This window comes from Euwallacea similis, chromosome 14, assembly GCF_039881205.1.
Source record: "Euwallacea similis isolate ESF13 chromosome 14, ESF131.1, whole genome shotgun sequence".
Classification (NCBI taxonomy): Eukaryota; Metazoa; Arthropoda; class Insecta; order Coleoptera; family Curculionidae; genus Euwallacea; species Euwallacea similis.
The window spans coordinates 4153214-4171946 of record NC_089622.1 but is presented as its reverse complement, the minus strand read 5'-3'; the positions used below and the strand labels follow the sequence as shown (position 1 = coordinate 4171946).

Here is an 18733-nt window from a genome sequence, read left to right as displayed (position 1 = left end):
AATATGTCACTTGAGGCTAAATTTGAAGTAGTGTAAATAGATATTTTTCGATCAGGATTTAAATTTTTTTTAAATTTTTTAAATACTTCTCTGTCCTACCCTCCGCTTGGTCGATTTCCATGCAATGGGAAACTTTATGCAGAAACTAATTTTCATCACAGTAAACTCATCAAAGTAGATTCTGATTTTCATCACAATAGACACTTGCAACATCTTCTCAATAGCGAAGAGGCTCCTTTCTCAGGATTTTTCATTCTTTTTAAGTTTTGACATACTTCATATTTAATGTCCAGACCATTTGTTCGTTCTTTATATGCGGAAGATGCCCTTTTTCATTTCATAAAAATGTTTATCCTTTTTTTGTAATAAAAGTATTTTTTATTGTTTTCGAAGTCTTAGATTATCACAAGTATAAGTCCCGTCGGAACCTTTCGGTCGGATTTTTCTTTTTCTTCAGAGAAAGCAATTTCCAAGTGACCGAATTTCCTCATAGTTGTCCCATTTGAATGAAAACTTCTCGTCCTTTTTGAAGGTGAAAAGACAATTTAGACGGGGTTTCTTCAGTTTTATAATATTTTAAGAGCGCTTCATATCTCCTAGCCATATCTCTTGCAGGAAAAATCTTTCTTCTTTTTAATTAAAAGCTTCTTATTTTTCCGAAATTTCAAACAAGCTTCATATTTGGTTATTAGCTTTTTTTTTGCTTAATTTCTTCTAAAAAATTACCGTTCACTTGATTAATGTTGTATGACATCAGTCAATATTTTGAACGTGCTTAACTGCACGGAATTTTTGTCAGGAACGGCTAGAGAACTATCAGAACACTCATATTTTCAATTAAAAGTTTATTATTGTACTAATTATGAGTAAAAAGGAAAAAAAAGGATTTAACTGGTAATAGTTACAGGAAAGACTGTGAGTTTAAAAATATCGGCTGACGCAACTGACCCTAAAATGTAGAAAGTAATACTTAAGTACCGTTAGGTACTCTTACACCATTAGGGTACCGACAAATCCATAAAGTTGCATTACGAGATTTATAAAAACCATTTCCTTCATAAATAACTGAAAAAATCGTGAGAATTCGGTCTTTCTTAAATGATACAATAACTTTTACAAATTGGGTGTAATGACAAAACTACGTGCTCCTTACAAATAAAATCTGGCACGTAATATATGAAAAACTAGACCTTTAATGGAAGAACTTCTACACAAGATTCTACGGATACATCACAAATAATATACGGACACGTAATGTAAAATTTACGAGAACGTAATAAAAATAACTACAAGCAGGTAATGAAAAAAGTATATATATGCACACGTAGAACAACCTATAAAATATAATGGAAAAATTACCAGGGGCGTCTTCAAAGATTTTTTTACAGCACTCTTCTGTAGTATCCTCATAGAAACTTTTCTTTCTTATTGCAACGAAAGAAATTGAGCCTCATACTATGTATACATTATTTCTAGACATCCTGCATAAAAATTCAGTACGAAAAGTCTTAAATTTTTTCGTTGGGTTCAATGTTCCAAAAAACTGTATTTTAGATACTGCTTAACTTCTGCCCTTTCAATATCAAAACAATGTATATAGATAACTTGGTGGTTTACATGTCAGATTTAGATCAACTGAAACGGAAGTGAAAAATCTTTCAAGGCTTTTAATTTAATTATCCGTGAGTATAATTAATATAAATGAAAAAAATCAGATTGTAGAATATGTTAAAAATAATCAGCCAAAGCTTTTGCGAATCAAATTCATATTAAGATGGCAGGTTTATTTAAAAAATGTTGATTTGAAGGTAATTAAGTGAAAGGAATATTACCGCAAAAAATCTGTAGTCTGAAACAATGTTGAAGCTTTTACGCCAAAATCATACCACCTTAAATTATATACTACCTAAATTGAAATTTTCACATGACTTGTAAAATTTTCCTCTACAGCTGACGTCATGTACGTTAGAATGTCCATATATTTCTATTAATTGACATTATATATTTTTTTCAAGAAACCGCTTTGTGCTTGGTCACGCCACCCAAGCCCAATGCAAACCCGCCTTTAGTGCTCGATTTGCATTATCCAATAAATCAGTACTTAAGAAGGAGAAGGTGAATGTGGTTCATGTTTCGATTACAGTGGTGTAACGATGGTGGTCAAATTTTATCACTTTTATTACTCATGAATTTTGACAGAATGGTACAAATTCAATGGGATTTAAGGTTTTCTCAGAATATTCTAAAAGAAGATATTAAAATCCTCTTAATACGACATTAAAAAATTAATATTTGTTTCCTCAGCTCGATTTTAAACTAAAAGTGATTAATGCAAACCGCATTCCTCAATCGTTTTTAGTTTCCTCGCTCATGGGGTTTCTGAAAACTTGTAATTCGTAGAAGACCCCGACAACTTGACAACCCGAGGTTGGAACGAGATATGATTAATGCTTTTTTGAGGCACTTTTTTAGCAGATTCGATTTCTAAAAAAAGTAAAAGCATAGGTTTCTTCATTTTCGTGATATTACAATAACTTGCGTTTTTTTTTTGAATGGGCCATCTTGTAACTTTTAAGCGTAGTGACAAGTCCCATTTTGTCGCTGAATAGTTCTTAAATTTAAAAAAATTTAATTTTTTATGCATGCTGTGGGAAAACTGCATAGCTTCTGTAGCATTTAAACAAATATAAACTAGCTGTGAAAGATTGAGTTTAGAGCGTTTAGTAATAAATACACAGTGGGCAAAAAAAGTCCATATTTTATTTTTTTAACTTTTTTGAATACTCTATATTTTTTTCAAGCTATCGAACTCTCCTATGAATAACAAGTTTTCAGAAACCCCCCGTAGCGAGAAAACTAAAAACGACTGAGGAATGTGGTGCCGATCTATCGGGGTCTCCTACGAATAGCAAATTTTGAGAAAATCTCCTACAGATTCTGAGGGAATTTTAGCTGCTGTCGAATTCAAACCACCCTTTACATTGCGCCAGTTAACACAGACTTAAATCGATATGAATGAGAAGAAATTACGTGGTGTGAACTGGAGTTAGTTTCTCCCTGATTTCGATTAGTATCTCACTATCTAACCCTAGCCAATTATTAAACAACAGCATTATATGTATAGGAAACGCATTGGTCTATGTCGACGGATCATTAAGAATATTATCGTGGGAGTTATAAAGCCCAACTATCAGGTATTATTATACTGTACTTACAAGAAAAAACTGTAAATAATATTATAATTGTACCTATAGTTACCTTGAGTAATAACTTTTTTTTTGCCCCAATAGTATCAAGTACCAATCTCTTTGACCGGATTTAGCAACCTACGTTCCATTTACCTGAGCTGTAGGTGAAGGGAAAGTAAAATATTGTTGTTGACAAAGTTACAATTTTAATCGTAAATTTTAAGATAATTGACTGTATATACATTTTGTAGATTAAACACATTTATTTGCCTCTGAGAGTCGGATCTTCAAGTATTTAATATAACAGTACACACAACTAATATATATGGTTTTATTATGTGGTTTCGATGACGTAAAAGAAGGCGCACCCAATTATTGCCGCCATTCTAGTACAATGGGTTCGATCTAATTTTTCCGCTGCTATGTATTTATACCCCTGTGATCGCACTTTGTCATAAGAAACTAAAAGATATAAAAGTTTGTGACGTATTTTTTTGTCTTTTACGTCCTTTTTATGTACAAAGTTTCATTTATTGGAAGACGTTGCGTATTATAGTCTAAAAATAGAGGTATTTTGCCTGATTTATACAGGGTATCCCTTAAAAAATCACAAGTGTCCCGTTAAGAATGTGGAGCAGCTATATTTCTGCAACTGCACAGGGTGACTCGAAATTAAGCAGCTATAATTTAAGGATCAATTCTACGACCAAAGATATTAAGAAAAGTTCCTATAAACATAGGGCAAAAGGGCACTAAAGTCGGTACAGTTCTTTCAAAGGTCGCCCGGGAAGATGGTTTTTCCCCAATATTTTTGAAACTGTTTGAGATACAGTAACAACATTTTGTAAGTTTTACCAAACATTTTACGTCAAACCCAAAAATCTAAATGAAATTTAAAACAAAATTTCAGAAGTGTATTACACAGGGTCGGCTTAGGGTGTTTTTGGCCCCAACATTTTTGCTTGCAATTGTTTTTATGATTTGACTACAGCAGTTGAAAATATGGACTTTTTTGCACGAAAAGGTACTCTTAATTGGCGTCGATAAAACGTACCATTTTCAAATAAAATAGACATTACTTATTACAATATATGCCATAATCCTTATTATCTACGTACATTTTCAAAAGCAAAATCACGTACTTTTTTTTTCATTTGTGTTTCCTTTTGACGCCAATGTATGCTATGTAGTGCTTTCGTGTAGCGATAGTAACATCTTTTCTTTCGGAGTACGTGATTTTGCTTTTGAAAATGTACATAGACAAGAGAGATTATGGTATAAACTTTATCGACGCCAATTAAGAGTACCTTATTTATGTAAAAAGAGTTCATATTTTCAACTGCTGTAGTCAAATCATAAAAACATTTGCAAGTAAAAAAGTTGGGCCCAAAAATACCTTAAGCCAACCCTATATAATACACTTCTGAAATTTTGTTTTAAATTTCATTTAGATTTTTGGATTCGACGTAAAATGTTTGGTAAACTTACAATATTTTGTTACTGTACCTCAAATCGTTTCGATAATATTGGGGAAAAACTATCTTTACGGGCGGTCCTTGAAAGAACTGTATCACCCTTAGTGTTTATTTGTCGCCCTATGTTTATAGGAAATTTTCTCAATGTTTTTGGTCGTAGAATTAGTCTTTAAATTACTGCTATTTAATTTCGGGAAACCTTGTATATATATGATAGAAGTTTTTAAGAAATTACGCTGAATAATATGACCAAGAACGGCGTTTTAATAGTTATTTATGTAACTATAGTAGTTAGCAAATGCATACTTCTAAGTAATGAATGAGATTTTGCGGCCAAGCGAGTCAAACGAAGCCCATAATGACATGACATGACCGATAACACGAAATATACAAAATAACATTTCGTAATGAGTTTTACACATGATTTTTTCTACTTTTGGTGTAAGTGAAATAAATCAGAAGAAGAATGCAGAAATGTGAATCGTATTCAAGTACCCCGTACCTACAGAATTTTATATTATTTTAGCAAATCATTGGTATTTTTGGTCCCATTTGTTAAATTAATTGCGAATTGAAGACATATGCCTTCATTTGATTTAATAACGATTATTATTACTTTTTCTGTCTTAATCATTTTGATCACGTTTATAGTTTTTGAATTATAAATAATTTAAATTTTCGACAAATGTTCTTTTTTCTGTTTCCTAAAATTTGGCAACTGTCCAATTAGTCTTTGTACTTACTTTAATTTTCAACGGAAAAGGATACCCTCCATCAACTGTATTAGATATTAAAATATTCAAATCAGATTTCTTCATGCTATAGTAGAACCAGCCTTGTATTGAGGCGTAAAATATGGTTACGCCAGTATTTATATGCATAAACAGTTAACAGGTATAAAGGTAGGTACAAAGCGTAAAAATTGCCACAACAAAAAGCTGGAGTAATTTCACTGTTTAGTATTGGTTGGACCACAACAGAAATTACGTCTCAGAAGGTCGTTTGGCAAATTAAATGACTTTTTGTTTGTTGTATTTAATTTGTGAATGGCAGGGGTATTTATCATATAAACTATGTGTAAAGTAAAAAATTATAAAAATACGATAACATTTTAAAAAAATCGTTCTGCCTAGTATAAACGATGGATATATGATTTCAAAGGAGAAGACCTAAAATTTCCATATCATATTATAAAACCACAAATACTCTATACGAGAAACTAATGTTAAAATTTACGGGATTTAGGGCAATTGCTGTAAATAATATCATTAAATTTGAATTATTATTGGAGTGTTTAATGGAAGTATACTTTTATGGTATTATTCATTTTTTGTTCTCTATGCCCACAAAATTGTTTGTGCAATTATAATAAGAGCAGATGGTCGAACGCGATAGATACTAAAATTATTTAATTGTGGTGTGTAATACTTTTTTAAATGCCGGAACTATTCGATCAACTTTGTTGCGCATAATCCTTTTTTAATAACTTAAAACTAAATCACTCAGATATGAAACAATAATATTTTGAAACTGTTATCATGCATTTAAATCTAGTCGTATTAGGATAAAGTTGAAAATAATTTCTACTAAATACGTACATAATTAGAATGTTTCGCTAGTTATTTTTCCAAAATGCTCACGCATATTTTGTTACAATTTTCATTAATGATAATACGGATTAACTCAGGTCTTGAACTGTGAAGTAATTTGCAACTAATGAAGTGTTTATGTGCCACCATAACGTACCTAACTTTGAATTCGCATGAAACACGATTCTTTTTAGTTTGAAAGGTTACTTAATTTTAAGGAAAAGCCAATAAATTGATGCATTTGTTTTATACATACAATAAATCTCTTATTTTTACCACATATGTATGAGATATGTAGGTGAAACCGTCTGTTTTAGTTCTACCTTTTTCTCCTATCCATAATTAATGTTCGCTTGCGTTTATAAATTTATTCTTGCATTATCTGTTTTGAATCTCTTTCTTTAATTATCAATAATAATTAATTAAATTTTATTTTGAAAATTTCACTCACTACCTGTTCTGCACTAAAAATCAGCTATTTCTTTATTAAGTAACGATCATAACCACAGTAATAGATGCTGACAAAAATTTTACCGCGAAAAAATTTCTGTAAGCAAATTTTATTTATGCCGATATGGTAAAATTGTTTGGTATGCTAATGGATAAAAAATGAACTTTACTGAACACGCAAACGGAGTCCAGAAAAAAGAGTGTAAAAGACCAAGAAGCACAATGCTACCAAAGTTGGGATGGAAACGGGGGAGTTGGTGTTGAGGCGAGAAACATAGGAGGAAGGAGATTTAGGGATAAAGTTAAAATTGTCTGTGATAATAAGGTTATGATAAGTTAAGATTTTCCTTATTGGCAGGAGAGGAGATGACGGAGGACCAGAGTTTTCCTTGAGAGTATTTACTCTGTTACGTGGGTTGAAGAGTTTCTTATGCCTTCAAATAAGAGGAAAGTATCTCCACATTCAGTGTGTGTCGAAGGAGCCTGTTGAATAAGCATTCGAACACAAGGTCTTCGAAGCCGCCTTTCTCTTCCAGAAGTAACTGCCGTCTTTTAAATGAGATAGGATATTCCCCTCCATAAAGAGAACGGGCCTATTATGGAGAGGGAGGGGACCTACATGGAGTGCGGAATTGAAAAACGAAAATGACTCCCAAGGGCCTAACTACTACTACTCTTAGAAAAACTACATATCATCATAATAATTTTAGAATTTAATTTTTAGCGGAATAACGGCAGTACTTTTCAATGGAAATTAACAAGCATAACCAACATACACGTCACTAAGCACTGTGGTAGCAATAAAATTAAAAGGCGATTAATTTGTACAGTTTTGCGGGTATACAATAGTGTACTAACAAGAATTTAATTTTTGTTTTTATTTTATCTGTTTCTCAGATCTGAAGACCAGAAAGCGAGTATGGAAAAGCTTCTGTATGTTTTTCTTTGATATTTAATAAATTTCTAAATGACATATAATGCTGCCATATTGAGCCATATATACCTATACCATGTGGTACCTATCGTTCTACTTTTCAGACCTACTGCCTTACTATTACACTGAGCACGTTATGGCGCTACTAATTTCTTCGCAATTTAATGTAATAACACGATGGTGAATTATACTTTCTCTTCGTGTTTTCGCTGAATTGTGGGTGCTTAAAACGCTGAAGAAAGAATATTAAAGCACTTGAAAAACCTGGACAATATTGTTTGAAATGTATAATGATCGCAGATTTCTAACTAACCCACTTTTCCAATCACACAATAATCTAATTGTGGGAAGGATTCAATCAAAATGTAGTTATTTGATTAGTTAGTAGATATTTTTTTTCCTTGTGAGAAGACTTGTGAGAAGCCTGAAATAAGTGTTTTCTAAAGCAAAACTCGAGAAGTAGTGATTTAGTAAAATTACATATAAAAATGAGCAGATAAATTGAAAATGAATGCAAATAGGTACCTACTTACGTATTTATTTCGTCAATGAAATGCACGTTGTTTGAATTGAAATTGCGGTTTGAGCTTAGATGTCCCATATTTAGATTTTCATGCGAAGAAAACCTAAAACATTTCCTTGAACTCAATTGAAACATTAAAAAAAATATATTTAATATGTAATAAATAGTTCCATTTATTCCAGATGATTGGCTTACGAATTGTGGACGACTGCCTCAACAAATCCTTTTACAAGCTGGGCCTTTTGGTTGGAAAACATCCCGGATACTTCGTAATAGTTCCCATCCTCATAACATTCCTAGGGATGACCGGTTATCAAAAAATTCACAACAACATTGATCCAGAGTACCTGTTCAGTCCTTTAAATGGACAAGGAAAATATGAGAGATCTGTAGTGGAGGAGTTTTTTAAAGTTAATTATTCTAGTCGTTTTAATGTTGCCAGGATCACTAGAGCAGGTAAAAGGAGAAATACTGTTCATTAAATATTATATAATTTGAAACCGAAAATAATGATACCAAATTGGGTACTTGAGCAATTTGTATGTGGAGGTGAATATAGATTTGAAAATTAAACTTTGCCTTGATTGTCCGGTATTACATCAGCTCTAACTGGGTCAATGAATTTAAATAAAAATACATAACATTCATCATGTGGACCGAAGTATAGTACAACAAACTCTGGATGACGTTTAAGTTTCGGATTTTTAGCATTATGCAGAAGTATAATAAAGAAAAGAAAATTTAAAAGTTGAAATTTACAAGTAATTTTCCATTTGGCAATTTTATTACTTCCTTCATTTTCATTGTACCTTATTCTGTGTAAACTTACACTATTTCTCGCAGAAAATGAACCTATTCGACTGGATGCAGTTGGTACTAACGATACATCCTCTATCTGTATATATTAACAGAAGATGATCGTTGAATGCTACGCAGCAGTAAATGTTAGCTCAAAGCTTGATGCGAATAATAATAGCAAATGAGAATTTAAACTGGCAAAAAATCAGATATTTACACCAGAGTTCTGGAATATGGAAAATAAAACTATACCTGGAAATTTCTATTGAGGTTTTAAATATGAAACATCAGTAAAAATTTGAAATTTCTGAGCAATTTCGTTTGATCTGAGGAGCTTTTTCTAAGTTAATAAAAAGTGAATAGGTAGTCGAATAACGCGACATAGGGAAAAAGTTCCATAATTATTGAGCAACCTGAAGTCACCAAAAAGAGTAAGTTCAGAGAACAAGTTTATAAATAATTTGATGTATAAATCGTGACCATTTTTGTTTAAATTGCATAAAAAGAAGGGGAAGGTTTCGCATTTTGGATTCGAATTTTGAACAACTCTGAGTAATCTGAAAAGTTGTGTTTTGATATTTAATCTTATAAATATTTGCTTCATTTTTTCTTTACATGGGGTGGCGCATGTCACCTCTCGTCTTCCATAGTTCGGTTATCGTTAAAAATAGTATTTTAGTATAGTATATATAGGTATAGTACTTTACCTGTGTCTTAAGGTATATTCCAGGAAATTATTTCTAATTATACAGGGTGTCCCAAAAAAACGTGAAGATACCGAAGTATATTTTTAATGAAACTCCCTATATCTTTTTTCACATTTAAATGTTTTCTATGATCGTCTATATATTCCTAAAATTTTGTTGAAATCGGTTGGATAAAACCGAAGAAAAAAATTAAAAACTAAAAAAAAATTACATTTGCACCTCTGGTTTGAAAAATTAATGAAAAATAGAAATAATGCCTATATAAAGAAACTACCCAAAATGCTTATTAAGCATGGTTTTATAGTTTTATTAAAAAAGTTTCGATGATTGATACTGCACAGGGTGTCCAAAATGTAGCGTCAAATTTCTTAAACTTTAAAGTATTTTATTTTCCTTATTTTAAATTGGGATCCAAGTATATTTTAATCTAGTTCGATGCAGAATTTAAAAAAAAAACATTTTTCTAATTACATGTCTATCACAATTTCTAGCGCGTCAAAAGTTATTCGCCGAAAACCATTCCAATAGTAATTAAACCGAATAGAAAACTAAGGTGGATGTGACAAAGAATTTTTCATAGAACTTATTTTATAATTACAATTATCTTACAATTATTACAAATCTAAAGTATGTGTTTGAAATGTTTTCCGTTTCCTTAAAGATACAAATTAAGACGATTATGGAAATGCCTTGTAATCTTGCAACCTTGCGCAATACGTCTTTCCATAATCATCTTAATTTGTGTCTTTAAGGGAATGGAAGACATTTCGAACACATACTTTAGATTTGTGATAGATATAACATATAATATCGATCATTGAAACATTTTTAATAAAACTATTAAACCATGCTTAGTAAGCATCTTGAGTAGTTTCTTTAAATAGACATTTTTTCTATTTTTTATTAATTTTTCAAACCAGAGGTGCAAATATAATTTTTTTCGCCGGTATTATCTAAACGATTTCAACAAAATTTTTAAGAATATGTAGACAATCACAGAAAGTTTTAAATGTGAAAAATAATATAGGGTGTTTCATTAAAAAAATATAGTTCGGTATCTTCATACTTTTTGGGACACCCTGTATAAATAGAAATATTTTGCTGGAATATACTCTAAGACACAGGTAAACTATACAAAATACTAAAATCCTACTTTTAATAATAACCGCGCTATGGAAGACGAGAGGTGAAATGTGCCACCCTGTATAATTAACAGATTTTGTTCCAATTTTTATAAGACCGAGACAATCCAACACCCCTCTAAACACTCCTATATTATTCCGCACAAAATCAGACCTTATTGGAATTTCAAATATAATGCCGATATTATGAAGGTTTTTTCCATCCATTAAACTATGGAATTAGAAAAACTAGTTTTATAATTTTTAGATTTGCCATTTTTTTATCTTTAATAAAAAATCAGATATCTTGTTTGGAATATTCATAAACTTCTTCATTTGGCGGTTCTCGTCTTTTTTAGGTAGATTCGGTAGAGTTATAATAACCTCCAAAGATGGCATCAAAAATCTCCTTAGAGTAGAAATTTGGAAAGAGCTGCGATATTTGGACGATCTCATTCAGAATATGACCGTAAACTTTCAAGAAGAGTATTTCACTTATGCGGATGTGTGTGCCAAATGGTTTGACGACTGTTTTCAGAACGACATTCTGAATTTGGAGTACATTATGGAGGAAGTAGGACTATCATATTTAACCAAAATTACCTTGTAATTAATTGTCTTTTAGGTTGAAAGAGGGGAAAGAAATCTCACCTTTCCTCTCACCCTCAACACTGTAACGTTCGACGTTCATGCTCTTCCGGTCTTCTTCGGAGGGACTGAAGTGAGTGAAGATGGATTTGTGATCAGCGTGCCTTCTCTTCAATTAGTATACTTTGGAAATGCTGATAACAAGAAATATGATGCTTTGTAAGTTGATTTAATACCAAACTATGGCCAAGTAGTATTATCCCTAATGATCGAATGCTTAACGGTGGATGAATCGATTATGATAAGCATGACCACAATAACAATAATTCATGACCAATATTTTATTTATAAGTTACTTTAACGAGCTGCTTGCTTTATTGAATGATAAGCCACTTTTTCTGGTCTAATTAGAACTGTATTTGTTATGAAATCAGTAAGATAGTAGGAATACATTGGTTTCTAATGTACTGGAGGTATCAGACCGAAAAGTCGAAAACTTGCACGTCCAGGACTGAATTCCATAATAAGAGTAGAATAATTTAATTATTTTGAACTATAAAAGGCTCAGAGATAGCTTAGGGACAATTTTGCCTATTTTGAAAACAAGAAAAAGAAAAAACATTTATAGACCGAAATATGTAAATATCGTGTCAAAAATTATAGATCAAAATAATTTTAAAAAATTATCGTAAAATAGTAAGAAACATAAAAAATAAAACACTTAACTTATACTGCTCTTACGCTACAGACTTGAGCCAAGTTACCCTGAAATTCCAAAATTGATAACCAATTCTAAAATACAGCCATGTTACGCCATACATTTTTAAAATACTGCAGTTTTAAAAAAATCAAAATTCAACTACAAAAAAGAATATTTTAATTTAAAGTCTTGAAAGCCAGAAACGCAGGCTAGGTTTAGAAGCATACATAAAAAGCTTTCTTTGTTGTTTCATGCTACTGACCTGTTTTAGGGCATCAATTTATTCTTACTAGTTTAAAAATTTTATGATTTTAGTTGCATTTTTATATTAAAAAGCCAGTGGCGTATCTCAATATTTAAAGTTATAAAGAAATAGGTCTTATTGCCTAGTAAATAGTCGGTTGATAGTAATTTAAAATGTTTTAAAAGTTTTCATGTTTTTTTAAAATCGATAACTGGATATTCTGTAATGAAATAGCTTAAAAAATAATTAATGAACAATGAAACCTGTAACAAAAAGCTGCTTTTATGACCAATCAAATCTTTCTAAATCTGTATTAATTGGGAATATATTGATTCAACAGAGGTGGAGCATGGGAAGAAGCCTTTCTACATTTAATTGAACAAGTTCAAGATGTAGAAAATCGATTCAAACACATTAGAATTGCCAGATTTGCTTCAAAAACCCTGGACCATGAATTGGAAAAGAATGCCAGATCAGTAATTCCCTACTTTACTTCAACATTTTTAGTCATGGCAATATTCTCAGTTCGTAAGTAAAGTCTACTTTCCTTCAAGAATCATAATATATAATCACAATATATAAGAAGAAATTTAGGGGATTTCTAATATATTTTACTACTTTAGTGACCTGTATGATGACTGATTGGGTCAGATCCAAACCATGGTTAGGGCTGCTGGGCAATTTAAGTGCTGCAATGGCCACTTTGTGTGCTTTTGGGTTCTGTATGTACGCAGGGGTGGATTTCATTGGAATTAATTTGGCCGCACCTTTTTTGATGATCGGTAACTAATTTTTAATCAATTAAACCGATTTTGATGATTCGTTAATTGTTTATTTAGGAATTGGAATAGACGATACGTTTGTGATGCTGGCAGCATGGAGAAGAACCTCGATTAAGAGCTCAGTACCTGAAAGAATGGCTCAAATGCTTAGTGAAGCTGCAGTTTCTATTACAATAACATCAGTAACCGATTTTTTCAGTTTTTGGATAGGGATTTTTAGCCCTTTTCCTTCAGTTACTATTTTCTGCATATATTCGGGTAAAGGTCTATAATAGATTTTTTTTCTAAATTTACTAGTTTTTTTTATTATTTTAGGAGCTGCCACAGTATTGCTATTCATTTGGCACCTCACATTTTTCGCAGGATGCGTGGCCATTTCAGGGTATTGTGAGCAGAAAAACCTACATTCAGTTTTCTGTTTCAAGGTGGATCCTCTGTCTAAATCAGGTAGGTAAATCAAGGTTAGTGCTAGATCTAACACTTATCTCATTACTCACAGTAAATAGATGCTCTCGAAGTTTTACCGATACCGTTAATCACAAGTCAGTAATATTTCGAGAAACACATAGGAATTAGAAACTAGGACAGTTCAATCATTATATAATAAAAACCGGTACTTATATAAATCCTCTTTAAACGAAGAAAGTAGTACCACTTCGATTTAATTACACTATGTTGGCAAAGGAAGAGTGGTCTGTCCTTGAAGCGGCCTCGAACTGTTTTTGTTTGATCGCATGACTAATTTAATAACGGTGACTTATTGAATGATCAAGATGGAGCTTTTCTCGAAGAAATCTTCTGCAATTTTATCCACGCTGTATCTCCCATGTATTTCATAAATTTTGGAAGCCAACTTTGAGACACAAATTTATTATTTATCAACAAAACGCTCATATATGTGACATAAAAAATACTATTAGATCTTAAATGATTTCCTTCATGAATATCTCTTCAAGTTGAACGAACGAGTACCAAACAGATAAAATCGCTTTTTCTGGTATTTAGATTTTTTACTCAAACATAAATTTGATCTAAGCTGTTGCACTCATTAATTGTCGTTGCGCAGATGAATGATTAAAATCGTAATTATTAAAAAATTATTTTTAATTTACCTCTGTTTCTTCTAGTTGACAGATGCTGGCTCTACAGAATATTCTGCAGTGGAGGAGTCGATCCCGATGACATGGACAACCCCAAAGATAACAAAGAACATGGAGTGATGATATTCTTCAGAGATTACTTTGCAGGTAAATCTTCTCGACTGCATTTTGACATGCATCAACATCTTCATATTTACAGAATTTCTAAGCTTGGGTTTCGTAAAATTCATGGTGTTATTGGTTTTTGCTGTATACCTCGCTGGGGCAGGATATGGAATCACTCAAATTGAAGAAGGACTGGAAAGAAGAAAAGTTGCTAAAAATGGCTCTTATGCTATAGAGTTTTTTGATAGAGAGGATGATTATTACAGAGAATTTCCTTATAGGTAATTCCTCATTGGTTTCGATTTCTAAAATTTTTTACCTTCTCAATTTCCAGAGTTCAGGTTATTATTGCCGGAGAATATGATTATTCGGATCCAAAAGTCCAACAAGAAGTTGAAAAACTTACTCAAACTTTTGAAAATACGTCCTACATCACTAACAGCCTTTACACTGAATCCTGGCTGAGAAGTTTTCTACAATATATAGATAGAAATTCTGATTATTTAAATATTTCTATCAAGTCTCAGAAAGACTTTATGGATGCCCTTGAAGAGGTAAGTAGTAGATATTCATACAGAATCAAATTTAAATTAAAATCTTTACAGAGAAAATGGTTAGACCCCTCTACACCGTTTTCATTAGATGTTAGATTCGATGAGAAACAGGAAAAAATAGTCGCCATGCGTTTCCTGATCCAGGCGATTAATATTTCTGGCACAGAACACGAGAAGGAAATGGTGAGGGCCCTCAGGAAAATTTGCAGAGATTCGCCCTTAAATGCCACAGTTTTCCACCCTTACTTTGTATTTTTTGATCAGGTAGGTACACAATTTAATAATAAATAAAACTTTAATGTGTTCATTATTTTAGTTTGAATTAGTCCGTCCTTTGACTCTTCAAAACATCTTAATTGGAGGAGTTATAATGATGATAGTCTCTTTCATATTCATACCCAACATCTTTTGCGGTTTCTGGGTGGCTTTCAGCATTGTCTCCATTGAATTAGGAGTAGTCGGCTACATGGCTCTGTGGAAGGTTAATTTGGACTCAATTTCCATGATAAATCTCATAATGTGCATAGGATTCAGTGTAGATTTCACTGCACATATTTGCTACGCCTATATGTCTTCTACAGCCAAGACTTCCAAAGAGAAAATGAAAGAAGCATTGTATGCGTTGGGACTACCAGTATTTCAAGGTGTGTTCAAATATACATGGTGGTTGGTTGGTATATGTAGATATGTGGAAATGTAGTAGCAATTGAAACATTTTGGTGTACTTGTATGATTGTATTAGGTCGTGTAGTATGAAATGAGTAGATTCTCGAAATGCCACATTCAACTGCGAATAACTTCACTCTAAATCTATATTTGGACTTGACTTTTTTTATGTGGAAAAGGCACATTCTTCCTCTTTCGATCAGAGTTTAAAGTGTTAAAAATTATTGAAAACTTTTATTTTTATAAAAATTTTTGTACAGCCATGCAAAATAGTGAAATTCGTGTGTTAATGAAATATGAGTTCCACCGTGGAACCACAACAGCTCAGACGGCTCGCAATATTAATGATGTGTTTGGTACTGAAGTCACTTCACAGCAAACAGTATCTCGTTGGTTCATGAAATTTCGTTCTGGCAATTTTGACCTGAACTAACCTGAACAAATGAACCACGTGAACGACCTGAAACTCAAGTGAATAACGATTATCTGAAAGCCGTGGTGGAAGCGAATCCACGTCAAAGTGCAAGCGAATTATCGTTAATATTCAGTGTAACCAAAAAAACAATATTGACTCATTTGGCTGAAATTGGTAAGGTGAAAAAGCTGGACAAGTGGGTACCGCATGAGTTGAGCGACATACAGAAAGAACGACGTCTCGAAGCTTGTGTTTCTTTGTTGTGCCGGTATAATAACGATCCATTTTTGAATCGGATTGTTACTTGTGATGAGAAATGGATCCTATATGACAATACCAGACGTTCATCGCAGTGGTTGGATCAAGATGAACCACCAAAACATTGTGCGAAAAAAAATCTTCATCAAAAGAAGCTTATGGTGTCCGTTTGGTGGTCCAACGCAGGAGTCATCCATCACAGCTTCATGAAACCTGGTGAATCGATTACGGCTGATGTCTACTGCCGACAACTGACCGAAATGATGAAGCAACTGATGCCAGCCAAGCAGCCAAAATTAGTCAATTGAAGCGCACCGCTATTGTTGCACGACAACGCTCGGCCACACACCGCACAAGTCACCTTGGCCAAGCTACAGGAGTTGGAACTGGAAACTCTTCATCATCCGCCGTATTCACCCGACTTAGCACCCACTGATTACCACTTCTTTCAAAATTTGGATAACTTCTTGGTAGGGAAAACATTCAACTCCGACGAGGCTGTCAAAGCTGCCTTCCAAGAGTTTATCGACTCCCGGCCTGCAAGCTTTTACAGCAGAGGAATCAATGAACTTCCCGTTAAATGGCAGAAGTGTATTGATAATGGTGGTGCATATTTCGATTGACAATAAAAACATTTCATATGAAAAAAGAAATGACTAAAGTTTCAATTCAATTCTACTCATTTCATACTACACGACCTAATATATACAAAACTTATTCGTTGGAGTATCATGAATTAAGCCACATATTAACAATAAAGGAACGATACCAATTAGTAATCTTGGGGAATGCCTTTGAAATTTGCATCATTGAGACCATTTTCCTCAAATCTATTTTTAAAAATAAAAATAGTTATATTCGATTTAGATGGCCCATAATTAGACAAACAAATAAGGTTTAACAGAATATTGAAACTATTAGATTCATATATCGTAAAAGAAAATACCACAATCAAAAATCCAAATGTCTCCAAAACGAATATCATTTACAAATAACACACGACAACGCTCCAGATACTTTGTACAAAATAATATTTAACTAATCCCATTTTCACAGGTTCAGTGAGTACAATCCTCGGAATGATGGCCTTAATTCTAGCAAACAACTACATCTTCAGCGTCTTCTTCAAAATGATCTTTCTCGTGGTCTTCTTGGGAGCCATGCATGGATTATTCCTGCTTCCAGTCCTCTTATCTCTCTTCGGACCTGGATCCTGCATGTCAAAAAGCAATAAAGATGATTTGAAGTTATCTCACATTGAGAAATCCATGCCGCACCCCTACTCCATACCCCATCCGCAATTCACCCTAAATGGGGGTAATTTAAGCTCGACTTTAAGGAACACAGAATTGGTTCCTATTGATCGATATAACCATAAAAGGATGTATAAAAGTTACGGAGAAATTGATAAGGATTTAGGATTGGGAACTTCGGAAGAGAACTCTAGTCAGTCATCTACTCATTCTAATAAGAAAAATGGAGGTACTCATCAAGTAGTACCAGCAGAAAGTAGATATAAAGAATCTTGGAGGAGAAAGTCTGACGTTCACTTAGGTCAATACAGGCCTAGAGAACAAATTGATATCTATGGAGCGGGGTTTTATAGGCCTAATGTTCCAGGAAGGTATAATGAGGAATTTGTTCAAGATGAAGCTACACATAGATATCAACGACGGAGATATGATGAAGCAAGACAATTTCCCCCTGGTGGGGGATTAGTTAGATCAAGTTCATACCACAATGTGTTACATCCCAGGTACATGAAAGAATCAAGGTTTTCTTAAAGACATTTAATCATTGAATTTAGCATAGTAAATAGACAAAAATTATTTTTGAGGACAATAATTGTACGTATTTTTTTCATTGTATGTGTTTGTATAAAGAAATATGACTGCGATAATTATGTATTTACACCAATGAATGGGATGACTAAGCCGGAATTATAATGCAGCGCAGGGAAAAAAATGTAGACAAAAAGAAAATTGCTTTATAAGCTATAAGAGTTATAAATTCATAATCTTTTCTATAATATTCCCAAATCTGGGATTATACAGCCACCGATATTCGCATTCAATAGTGCGATTTTATTTATAATTTGCATATGGACGCTTTTTTTGGTTGGTTCACCGTGTATATTATGCTCTAGTTTAGTTATCTAGTTATCAAGAGGAAAATGCTCAAGTAAAATGTAAGAAGTCTGTTGTATGTATTTATTAAAAATGTTTTTTATTGAATTATCGTACCTACCTACTTTTAATATTTAGTTGATAAATGAAGATAGTTTATTTTGCTGTCAGCTTTGCAGATATTAATATTTTAGCACGTTATAGTATCTATGCATAAGATTGATATGAATCGTTATGTGATGTGGTTTGAATGTTTTATACCATATTATTTGAAACCCTTTTTTACTAGACCAAAGTTGAATGAATAATTTCAGATACAGTGTATGTCATATTTGTGCGTATGAGGCAATTTTGTTGTTTGTCTGTAAAAAATAGATTTAAAATATTTTTATACCTCTAATAATTAAAAC

At 32.6% G+C, this 18733-nt stretch overlaps 1 protein-coding gene and 1 pseudogene across 3 annotated transcripts in view; both read left to right on the top strand.

Moving 5' to 3' along the window:
• Ptr (Patched-related) overlaps positions 1–18718 on the top strand; it is a 34923-nt gene extending 16205 nt beyond the window's left edge. The window contains exons 2-14 of one of the 3 annotated variants that reach the window (XM_066397263.1): positions 8342–8615; positions 11145–11359; positions 11411–11592; positions 12658–12845; positions 12941–13099; positions 13157–13357; positions 13415–13546; positions 14227–14346; positions 14399–14585; positions 14639–14858; positions 14910–15122; positions 15175–15502; positions 17254–18716. In XM_066397263.1, coding sequence (XP_066253360.1) covers positions 8342–8615; positions 11145–11359; positions 11411–11592; positions 12658–12845; positions 12941–13099; positions 13157–13357; positions 13415–13546; positions 14227–14346; positions 14399–14585; positions 14639–14858; positions 14910–15122; positions 15175–15502; positions 17254–17981 — 3147 coding nt within the window. In that variant the 3' untranslated portion in view covers positions 17982–18716. Of the gene's footprint in view, positions 1–8337; positions 8616–11144; positions 11360–11410; positions 11593–12657; positions 12846–12940; positions 13100–13156; positions 13358–13414; positions 13547–14226; positions 14347–14398; positions 14586–14638; positions 15123–15174; positions 15503–17253 lie in introns of those variants that run through there. The other 2 variants (XM_066397260.1, XM_066397261.1) reach the window with 2 other exon arrangements.
• LOC136413440 (histone-lysine N-methyltransferase SETMAR-like) lies at positions 15625–16834 on the top strand (annotated as a pseudogene).
• Positions 18719–18733: the final 15 nt, after the last annotated feature.